The 12,450-nt window shown below is 36.8% G+C and overlaps 1 protein-coding gene across 1 annotated transcript in view; it reads right to left on the bottom strand.

The window, feature by feature from the left end:
• Positions 1-12,450, bottom strand: part of FAT4 (FAT atypical cadherin 4) — a 240,981-nt gene that overhangs the window by 52,782 nt on the left and 175,749 nt on the right. The window contains exons 5-6 of the mRNA XM_018555668.1: positions 8,310-9,232; positions 7,281-7,455 (exon numbers count right to left, since the gene is read on the bottom strand). Coding sequence (XP_018411170.1) covers positions 7,281-7,455; positions 8,310-9,232 — 1,098 coding nt within the window. The remainder of the gene's footprint in view (positions 1-7,280; positions 7,456-8,309; positions 9,233-12,450) is intronic.

Consider the following 12,450-nt stretch of genomic DNA (forward strand, 5'->3'; position numbering starts at 1 on the left):
TCTTTTTTAGGGCTATACTGAACAGATATTTTAAATATGTGGGGCACATTTTTTTCCTAGCAGGATTCAGTATTAACATAAATCAAAGTATTTTTATTCAGCCATAACAACTATGTAACTATTTCCTGCCACAAATATAGATTAAAGGAATCCAATAAAAATGTGAGGTGAAAATGGAACATACCAACCATCTACAAACAGAACAAACTGTACGAGAACAAAGCAAAAATTAGTAAATGATCACCAAATCTGGGATGATGCTCATATCAAGTTTCACTAATATACCTGAATATTAACATACCCATATACTGTATACAAACCATGAGGAATAGTATGTATTTGTATTTAAATGCCAACCTGTAGGTAAACCATCAATTACAAGATGAATATTTTGTATATCATTATACAGAATTTATATAGAGCCAACAGTTTGTGGACTGCTTTATAAAATATAGGGAGACAGTACAGTTACAATACCATTTCTATACAAGTGGATTAGAAGGACCATGCTTGTGATAACTTACAATCCACTAGGAGGAGCAAGTGATACATAAGGTAATAACTGTGAGGGATGAGCTGATTAAAGGAAAGCTGAACTCCAACCTTAGCTATAGCAATGTATTGATTTACAGGCTCCTCTGTTGAAAATTGCTCTACTGAAATTGCTAACTCGGATTTCACTGCATACTGTAAGATTCTCACCATGTGTGTTAAAAGCTGCAGTAAGTTCTTTCATTTCTGCCCAGACTTGCTGTCCATGGCCCACACCTTTCATTCATTGGATTTCAGTTATTTCAATTATGGAGGCTCAGCATCACATATGGACATAACCTGGGCATCCAAAATTCCCAAAGAGTATAATGTCGAACAGTGAGATAGGTTGCAGGGCTGGACTGGAGGAAGGGTTGGAAATACAGGCCATCTGAGAGATGAGTATATCTCAGATAGAGTGCAGGGAACTTTTAGCAGAAGATTTTTTGTAAGCTCACAAGGTTGCTTTAAGGGGAATCTGTCACTAGCAATACCAGTCAGTTGTTAGGATCCAGAGGTCTGGGCAGAAGGCTAGATATAGAGTTATTGATTATCAACATAGGCATATTTAAGAAGGCTGTTTTTAACTGCCAAAGAATATATATATATATATATTTGTCTAAACATTTCTGTGAATTAAACAGCCCTGCCAGACATCACAGCCAGATTGGTGACCTGACTACTGTAGTAGTGATCACCTCCTTTCCCTTAACTGGAAACATGAAAAAATACACAAGAGCACCACAGCCTAGTACAATAGGAGAGGATGTTACTGTAAAGAAAAATAACAATGTTGCACACGATGAGGTGTTGGGTATGGGAACAATTATAAAATGTAATCACAATTATCAAACTGCAAAGGAAAGCTCTGTACTGTTAAAAAAACACTTAGTTATATGAAGTTGATTGTAGCGATGTGTGCATCTGTGATCGGGGCATAAAACAACTGACCAGCACACTGGTCATGTAGCACTGCAACACAAGTGGGATAAAAAAAAAAAAACCAGCAGCTGGGTTCGGTGAGGAGATGCCTCTGAATGGGAGCTGGAACTTGGGTCTGGAAGGGGTGAAGAATCTGTCTATCTGTAAAAGCTGAAGCGGAGAACTGGACAGATCAGCAGCTGTGGAAGAGCTGGTATAACAGGAGCGCCAGTTATTAAAAAAGGAGGTTTGGTAGGGCAGCTAAAAGATGTGTGGAGGACGAAAGACCACAAGGGGATCTGAGTGCGGGGAGAAGGTTGGGAATCAGGAGCAGCCCGTGGGAGCAAGGGAAGTGGAAGCAGGGAACCGATGACAGAAGATGGCAGTTGCACCGCTAAAAAGCCGGTATAAATGACCACAGTATTTTTTGTTGAAAAAAATGGGGTTAAAAACAATGCAAGAAAAAGTAGGACAAACAGCGAGCTTTAGGCAAATTAGGGCAACACTATTCAAGGAGATTCCTCTTTTTCAAGCCACAAATGGAAGTGACCTCCTTTCCCTTAGCTTGTGACTGAATGTAGATAAAGCAGAAAACCAATTAGCTCATCTCTCTGCTCATTCTATTCTCTCCTCCTTTAGCATTTTTTTTATCAGCACATGTACCTGCATGACAACTGATATACTCCTAATTATTCTTCTCCCCCACCAAGAGTCCAGAGGAATTACAAAAGAGTAATACCAAGTCAAATTCAAGTTTGCATTTAAAAATACTTTTTATTATTTTTAATGAATACCTAATACAGAATTTTTTTAGATCTGGCTTGGTTTCAGCTTTAAAAAAGGGTGAGCCAGATTTGTTTTCTGGCTGCTTCACCCTGCATAAAGGTTGTGCACACACTGAGTGGAATATACAGTATGTCTGCAAGAAGTTATAATGAAAATGACTCCATAGATATTTATATAAAAATGAAAAAAGCTGATGTAGTGTTAGAATTCTGGATAGTATTTCACTACTTTCACTAAAGCAATGAACTGAAATTGGTTCCTTCGGGAGCTATTCTGAAGATGAGCTGTAACTTTATGTTTTACTAATAAGTGAATTATTTTCACACCTTTATCACGTGGCTTTACTTTTGTTTGATTTGCCTGCCAGCGACTGCATTAAATGGGGATCCCGTGAGCATAGCTAAAAGATATGAACATGGAGTTTAGGATTTAAGCATGTCCTGCGGGAGGTAATTTGTGAACAGCTCTCTATAATGCAGGGAAAGAGTCTAAGCAACTGAAAACAATGTACCAATGAGCGAGATAGGTGACACAGCTGCTCCAGGCATGAAATGTTTCATTACTGTCCTTACTTCACATTCACATTCCCAATCAATTTGTTTGTTTTACCACTTTCCTGAGATCATCCTATATCAGTCAACTTATACCCAGATGTTTTGTATAACAGCATGGGAGTATACCAAATTTCATTTTAAATTGGCAAATTTGGTAAAGAAAAAGTATTTTAGACTTTACAACGAGTGTGTTTGTTTTAGTGTGCTTTTCTTAAATGCCCTATAATTTAACCCAAAGTCGCAATGTAAACAATCTAAGATTACATCCACTGAAAAAGAGAAAAGCCTACTTTTCCCTCAATAAATGCATATGCAATGTGATCCTTTTGAATGATGAATGCTATGTTTACATATTATGAAAATTATATGCTACAGATTAAATGCTTCTATATATGCATTTTAGATAATATCCCTGGTTTACTAAATAACAGTAGCAGTACCAGTATTTTTAAAAGGACCAACAGGATAAAGTATGCTAACATGTGACAGTAAGTTCAATTATATGCTAAACATAAGGGATGTACTACACAACTAAAGCTTTGGAGTTAGTGCCCAGACCGTTAAATGATTTGGCCGTACGCACATATGTGTTCATCACCTAAGCCATATTGAGGGCGATAATGCATTACTGGATGACCAGTTACAGTGTATTTGGAATCCTATATGACCCATTGGTCCCAATGCATTTTGAAAAGAAAGAATTGTTGGCTTCCCAAAAAACCTGCTCATCACCACCAGATTAAGTCTAAAAACCCCTATTTGACAGAAAATTGGCCTTGTATGAGAAACAAGTTTATAATTATTTCACCTGATTCAAAGGGCATTTAATAAGAAGGGTCCATTCAACCTTGCATCAAGTGAGGATCTCAAATGTGGAAGCACATTTTTATGTGTGACACCAAGCCAATAATCTGTTCTTTAGGGACTGAAGGAGGACATTACTGATGCAATTAATCTTTCACATAAATAGTGATGGTGGATAAAGTGTAGGCGGGGTGTAGAGGTTCACATTTTGATTGTGAAGCCAACAATAATTTTGTGTGAGAATAGTATCATTGGCAATCAAAGAAACGTTTGGTTGTAATTATATAACTTTTTTTTACAAACTATTTAACTCTAAGATTGTTTGTTATAATGTTAGTTGTTTTCCTTTTAGATGTGGAAGTGAAGATGAGAAAAACACTGGATGTACAATAGGGTGGAGACAGACTTTGTACAAAACCTCTTGAGCAAGAAGTATCAAATATTAATTGTAGATACAGTACATACATCACTAAAAATACTGTTACAAAGCTTTCTATCTGTGCCATAAGATAAGCTTACAGGGCTCCCTAATGTAATTGCCAGTCCGTCCAGTATCCAGGTACAAATTTTGTATTTTAGCTAAGCTGAAGCACTATTGGACTAGCAACACATCAATTTGCTTGCAAACGCTTGTAAAATGTTTTTCCGTGGAGTGCTCATCTGACCCTAAATTTTAGAACACTAACCACATCCATGATTCATAGTATATAACACTGGCCATAACCACAGGAGTTTTTAAGTAAGTAAAACAGATTTGAATCACAAAAATAGATTGAGGCAACCTACCACCAGCAGGTTATATATTTATATTTAATCTTATCATTTTCTTTTAAATTGTTTGAAAACCGCCAAGTGTATTGCCAGCAATGGAGTAGTATTGAAATGCAGTATGATTAAAACTAACAAGTAATTTGTTGTTATGGAGTCTATAACAATGTATTTGCTCCACTGTTAATAAATAGATGCATTCTAGGTATGTCTGTCTGTGTTTTGTGCAAATTCTATAAAACACCGGTAATATGTATAGATTCAGTTGCATTTTTTATAGAAGGTTTTTGGACTCTGCATCCAAGTTATGTATTCAAACAGTAGACCCTGACTGTTTGCAGGTTTCCAGATGTGAAGTTCAGTAATGATGCAACCAATAAATAAATGGATGTTGATGGGTGGAATGTGGGTGATTTCCCTATAGAAAATGTTCAAAGAGTTAAAGACATTAATGAACAAAGCAGCATTACCAGTACTATTCCTGTCACGTAGCCAGAACCTAATATTTACCTATCTCTCTGTGTCTCTGGCAGATACAGGAAGAGAGAAGTATTTTCTCATTGGCTTGCTCACAAAGCAAGGTACAGCTATACAAAACAATGATTTATACACTTGCACGCTGTAACAGTCCCATAAAAACTCTTTCACACAGATGCCTGTAGCTTTTCTGGCAAACATGCACGGTAGAATGATAGGCTAGTATCTGCAATCTGAAGACTGTCACGGTTTCATAACATTTCCCATAGAGATTTAAGTACAGGCCACTTGAGCGAATTTGCACATTATAATAAAATTCCCTGGGAGAGAAATTATTACAGGGATCTCTTTCTAAAAAGCAGATTCCAAAACAAAAATGAAAAGCAGTGATCATGCATTGATTATGTTAATACAAAACTCACATTAATAGCTCCAGCAAAAATCCTCATTTGTGTGTTCTTTCAAGCACAGCATTTATCACTTACACAAGAGGTGGATTAAGGACAGCTAGCAGTAATATGCCTCAGAAGACAGATTTGTTTTACATTGCCATACACACAAATATAAACGGAATTGTATGATACTTCATCACAGACATCCTGGCACTGATTGGAACAATGATATGCATATTTTTCATGAACTGCTTGTGTCATTTTTTTTAGAATGTATACGATAATATTAGTATTCTTATTAGATACACATAAACATCATCATTTAACTGAGAATCAACAAGACAAGCCATGGAGTAATCCTCTGTTTGTGACATCATTCAATGGAACCTGAGTAAGACTGACACACTTCTCGACACTTCATGCACTATGAATGATATTCTGATATCTGAACAGATTTGTTATTAAAACTCAGCCATATGTTCCTAATAAAATTCTTCCAGCCGAATAAAACAAAACTCCAATTTAAAGGCAAACTGTAATGGTTGTGGTCTTTTTTTATGTTAACGTGACACTAAAGCTAGAATCCCCCCCCCCCCCCATAAAGACTTACCTTATGTGATGCCTCTTGATCTGAACAGTTCTTACTTCCACTCATTTGGTGTCGGTCTCTGATCCAGCGTAGACTCCTCAGGTCCCACAGAGTCTGTCGTGAGTGTACGCTCCCAACTGCCTGGCTGTGTGCATTCAGTGTCAGCGGCGCTCTCCGCCTCTGAGGATCTTTAGTGTGCATGCGCCCACCCACACTTCCTCCTTCACAGCATTCGGAAGCCGGTTAGTTAAATGGTATTTGCCAACTTTTTTTAAATATTGGGGCATATACAGTATCTACTGGTTACTAGCAGTAGAAAAAAAAAGACTTTAATTCTACTTTAGAAACTTGTAAGGTTTTGTAACAGTAAACTGATTCTGTATATCTGTTTTCATTATTTGTAAAAAAAAATCTTTTTTTTACACAATACATATTTATAACAAGCTGCATTCATTATATTTGAAAAACATGCTGATCTTCCTAATTGAAGAGCTGACGAATGCCTTTATGTTTACCTGCCAGACTGTGTTAATCTACATGTTAAGATGTTGCTGTTCCTGCTAGCAGTGTAATTGTGGAGGGGTGTCCCTCCTCTGAGTCAATCAGATCTATTTTTTGAACAGCAGCTGTAAGGATATTGTAACTCAGGGGTCAAAATGTATTTCAAGTACTGAGCTACTAGCCAGGCCTTAGGAGTTACTCGCCACCAGTTTCCCACCTAACCCCTACCCTGCCCCTGCCTTAACTTCGCCCCTAAACACACACTCTTAAATAATCTTATTATTTACATTGTTAGATGTTTTATGCAAAATAAAGTTACAAAAATAAATATTAACAGCTTTAACAATATTACCATAAAGCTCCCTGCCCCCACATATAAAATAATACACTGTCCGCCCTCTTACTGACTCAAGCCTGACTGAATTTCCACTTGCCTGCACTGCATTTCCACTCGCCAAATGCGAGCAGGCGAGTGGAAATTTTGATCCCTGTTGTAACTGATAGAAATTGCCACCAGCAAAAGATGAGAAACATCCACTTTAAGAGACGTCTGAAAGGCAAAGAGACTAGAAGTTACAAGAGAAGAAAACAGGCTGAGAATGTGCTGTGCAATTTAAGTTGGGTATATAATGTAGTTAATAGAGTAGCAAAAAAGGAAATAGATAAATCTTTAAATTTCAAAGATTTATCTAGATTCTGCAGCATTCTGAGCTAGCAAGGAGGAGATTCCATTAGGGCAATTAGCTGTCTAACTTTAGTGATGTGGAAGAATTATCCCTGTGGCCCGGATTCTAAAGCATTTGGTAAGTTGTAAAGAAAATATTCGCCAGGTAACAAGCAACAAAAAATGACCCCCATTAAAAGTGACTCTAAAACATTTATAGTTCCTTAACTGGGATTGAAACCTATTTGGAAATTTCAACCTGCCACAATATAAGAATACAAAAGGAAACGTACCTGAATCTGCTGCTGTGATCAGTAATATATACTGCTCTTTCACTTCTCGGTCCAGACTTTTTACTATGCTAAGCTGTCCATTTGCTGATAGTCTGAAGGCCCGATCATCATTGCCAGAAGCTAGTGCATATGTCAATTTTCCATTTAGCCCTTGATCGTCATCTCTAGCTACAACCTAAAGCAGTAAATATATGGAGTACTTATTTTCGAAGTCCATTCGTATCTTGATTTAATTTAGTTTTTTTATCATATATTTTTTTTTATTACAGGTTTGTACTATACAATACAATACAAAAATTAAAATAAACAAAAATAATAATCAAAAAGAGAAAAATGCCTAGTTCCTTCAAAAACAAGAGAATACAAGAGAATGTGCAATGAACATCGCACAGTGTAACATACACCTCAAAATCTCAAACATTCCCATTGATATCAAAGGGCAGAAAAACAAGCATTTCACGACAGTAGCGGGCAGTGGGCAACTATCCATCTTGACCAAATAGAATCAAACTTGGTCATAGTGTTGCATAGCCAATAAGTATCTTTTTCAAAGGCTATACACTCATGTTTAGCTGTCAGTCAGGTATTTATTCATAAAAATGAATAACTTCATTACCAGTACTGATTAATATTATAGGAAAAATATGGATATTATGGATGGAAACTGCAATCTCAAATATTGGAACATACCATGCATCATTTAGCTAGCTGAATATCACCCTTTTCAGAAATAAATTAAACTGAAAACTAGCTTTCCTTCAAAAGCTAGGTTTGGATATGCATTTTCTACCAAATAAATCAATACATTAAAGCTTGTAGATTTTCTACAAAGTGTTTTCAAATATTTTACAAAAGTTCATACATCCCCTAGGTAATCATTTCAGTTAAAACTTAAATTACAAATGCACCCTTGAAAAGGTGATTATCAAAGCAGCTATCCATTATGTTTGCAAAAAAACTATTGCAATATTAAGTCGACAGCGGGTTCTTCAGTACATTCCTATATCATGTAGGTAAGATGTCACTTACCTGAAGAATAACTTTTGGCAAGGTCTCCAAATTTTCAGGAACATTAACTGAATAGGGGGATAATTCAAATTTAGGAACCACATCGTTAACATCAGTTAGAATAATGCTAACGGTTGCTGTGTCTGTCCGTGAATTGCTTCCACGATCTGACGACTGGACAACCAACGAGTATGAAGACCTCTTTTCACGGTCCAAAGGTTTAGCTATTGAGATTACTCCAGTAACTGAATCAATCCTAAAGTCATTGTTTGGATTTCCTTCTATGATACTGTAACGAACCATTCCATTTAATCCTTCATCTGCATCTGATGCCACCACCTGGATAAGATCTGTTCCAGTTAGGGTATCTTCACTTATTTCAACTTTAAAAGCACTTTGTGAGAAGCGAGGGTTGTTGTCATTGACATCAAGCACCATAACTGTGACATCCACAGATGAGGAAACTGGTGGTTCCCCTTTATCGGTAGCAATGATTGTTAAGGTATAGTTGGAAACATCTTCTCGATCCAGCTCACCTGTCAGATGCACCTCTCCATCAATATTCCCAATGCTAAATTTATTTCCCAGTGAACTAAGTAATGAATACTGAATATAACAATTTGGTCCACTGTCAGGATCTGTGGCTTGTGCCCGAAAAACAATAGTGTCTGTAGGAGTGTTCTCTTGGATATAAGTCAGTTTTGGAGAGATGAAACTTGGTGGGTTGTCATTGACATCTAGTAAAATTATTGATACTTCCACTGAACTTGTGTATCTAGATGCTGGTGGAGGTGCCATATCATGAACTTGAACCACAAGATTATAGAATGACTGGCTTTCCCTGTCCAATGACTTTATTAGCTTTAAGGCTCCATCTTTGTTAATCTGAAACTGACCCATGCTATCTCCAGAAGATATGCTGTAGGAGAGTTTTGAATTCAACCCTAAAAAAAAAATGGTGAAATTAGATTAATAATAAAACAAAATATTTGTCTATAAATAAGTCAAAGCAACAAAACCACACTACTTCTATATGTATAGTACACAATACATACAGCACACTATACAATTCTAACATCAGTGGAGTGTAAAAGAAAAATAGTTGTACACGTTCCTTATACTCATTTGGACCAATGCATAGATAAAGCTTAGTATAAAATGGAATTCTTTATTTATAGACAGAAAATATCTATTGAAAACAAGTGGATATCCTGCTGCCTTCCTGAATGAGTATATAGAATAAATATGCTGATTTGCGTGCCCTTTGATCTAGTTATTTTAAAGAATCAAGATTTGTAATTGTTTATTATAATAAATTATCTTCACTAAGGCTAAAATATTAGCATTGCATATAAACAATTTTGTTTATGAAATTAAGAACTAGATGAAAAATATTTTTTCAAAGTTAACCACTTAACCACTTCTTACATTTGCACACACATGATAAAATCTAAATTTTTGGCTAGAAAACAGTTTCAGACCCCCAAACAATTATATATTTTCTGAAAGCAGAGATACTGTAGAATAAAAAGATGCTAATTGCAATTTTTTATGTTGCACGTGATGACGCTCATGACGATATGTAACATGTGTGGCACAATTTTCGTTTTTGCAAGTACGTGCATCCGACATATGTTTGCGTTGTATGTGCGTGCACGAGGGGGGCGGGGGACTTTTACTTTTTTTTTTGCATTTTAAATTTTTTGTATCTGTTACTTTAATTTTTACATTTTTTTTACTTTACACTCAGCTTTATTGCTATCACATAGGGGGCAAACAAGCAAATATAATGTGACAGGTCCTCTTTATGGAGAAATCAGGGTTCCTTCAAACCCCTAATGTCACCTAGGGACCCCAAAGAAGCTGATAAATCAGAGATCTGCTTCACCAGCTTCTTCTTCTGGCTCTAGAAGCCAGAGAATGTGTCTGCTGTTTAAAACAGTACCTAGAACACGGCTGCAGCAGCAGCCGTGTTCTTGGTATAGCCACTTTCAGCGGAGGACATACATTTCCGTGAACCCACTGGAAGTGGTTTAACAATATATATTATTTTATTTCTCAGCAATGTCTTAATAAAGAAGAATAGTAAATTCAGTGATTAACAAATAATGTTTGGTAGGTTTCTACCAATGATTTAAATGTCAGAGCGGAAGATACATTTCTACGAGAAAAATCATTTCTTTCAACAAAGGCGATAAACATTGATGGGAAAAATTCTATATGACAATATTATTTGAGCCATATCTACTGTATACAAAGCATATGTGAGACCTAGGGGACCATAATCCAAACCATGATATTATATAAACAGAAAGCAAGAATCTAGTTCATGGGGAAAGATAGAAGTCAGAATGATAGACTTAGTAGCTTATGCTATGGTGGGAATTGCTGAAATAATAAGATGTTTCAGAAAACTGATGATGCAGTAGACAGAGAGATTCAGTTAATAAACATAATCACTTTGGAAGTAAATCACCAAAGGCAGGATTACTTAAAGGAGATTTACAATTTAAAAAGCTAGTGGCTATGGATAGGGAACTAATTAGGTTAATTGTTCAGGAAGACTGATTCTTTTCATATTGATATTATAGGTGATATTGTACTAACAAAGATTGACTCATTTGCTAAAAACAAACTGAGAGCTGTTCAGATACCAAAAGAGCAATGTACTAATTGCTGCCTATTTCAAATATTTGCAGTTTAAACACTGGACAATTTCATGTTGTAACTATATATTGGCCATTTGATAGCATTAGGCTAGTCCAACATATACCTATTTGTAAGTACAGGGTCCTGAATAAAGGTCACAAACATAAAAAACCTTGGCTGAAACGAACTAATAAATTAAAACAGATGCAAACTTACAAAAAATGTACAACAAAGGCAGCCTTTTAATAAACAACAGAAAAAAAAAAAGAAAATGTAATCTGTACATCCACTTGTAGAGGTTACCATCAGGGAAAACCACATCCCAGAACAATCTGCAGTTCCAGAGACAATAACGCTTAAGTTATTTGCAAATCTTGAATTTTCTTATAAAAGATGAGCTTAGCGCCATGCTCCCCTGCCTTCTAAACCTTTCTATTTATCAAAGAGGTTGCCTATGGATAGAAAGGTTTAAGAGGTAAGAAGGAATGTACTATTTGTATGGCTTTTTTCTATTACATGTCCAGGTTTGTGACAAATATTAATATTTTAACATGGATAGATTTAAAGTAAAAAAGTTACTACAGTTCATCTAAATCCTTCTTAATAGGGATGCACTGATATAAATGGCACTTTTGGCAAAACACCCATTGCTGTCACAGGAGACCGGCCGGTGGGGCGGGAGAGGAGTCAGCTGTCAGATCAAGCTCTCCTCCCCGCACCGCTCACCCAGCCTTCTGTGACAGCTGTCAGGAAGCAGAGTGAGGTACAAACACTTAGCGATCAGTGATCGCTGAGTGTTTGTAAATAAATGAGGACATAGTATGGTTACTATATCATCAATTATAAATGAATGGGAAGTGATCTACATCAGCGGTCGCCAACCGGTGGATGTGGACCACTGGTGGTCCGCGAGAAAATTTTGGTGGTCCCCAGGCCCCTCTGATGCCGTGCAGGCTGGGCCGTCATTGAAGCAACATGGAGGCTCCGGGCTGCCTCTCACTGACTCAAGCAGCAGCAGTCACAAGGAATGTGCGACTCTCAGTATAGTGCGGACTCTGCAGGAGGTGGGGCATCTCGTCAGTACCCGGACTGAGCAGGCTGCGGGACACAGAAAAACTGGGGAAAAGCCAGGTAATAGTGGCTCAGTGTGGGGGAAGGGGAGGCACGAGGGTGGTTGGGGGAGGTGCTGAAGCTAGGGGGGAAAAAAAGGTTGGCGACCGCTGATCTACATTACCGCCTGTTCATTCATGATTGTGGTTATAGTAAACATACTCTGTCCTCATGTTATCAATGAACAGGAACGCTCAGTATAGAAGATTCCTGTTCATTTATAACTGGGGATACAGAAAAAAGATTGAGGACTCTGTGTTCTCAGACTCTTTTTCTATTTTGTTTAGGCTCCTAATATTTCCCCGAAGCATCTAAAAGTAAAGTAAAAAATAAAAATATTTAATAAAAATAAATAAGTAAATAAAAATAAAATGTAAAAAAGATTAAAAGTTTATAGAAAAAA

Source organism: Nanorana parkeri, unplaced genomic scaffold (assembly GCF_000935625.1).
Source record: "Nanorana parkeri isolate BGI_ZX_2015 unplaced genomic scaffold, ASM93562v1 scaffold207, whole genome shotgun sequence".
Lineage (NCBI taxonomy): Eukaryota > Metazoa > Chordata > Amphibia > Anura > Dicroglossidae > Nanorana > Nanorana parkeri.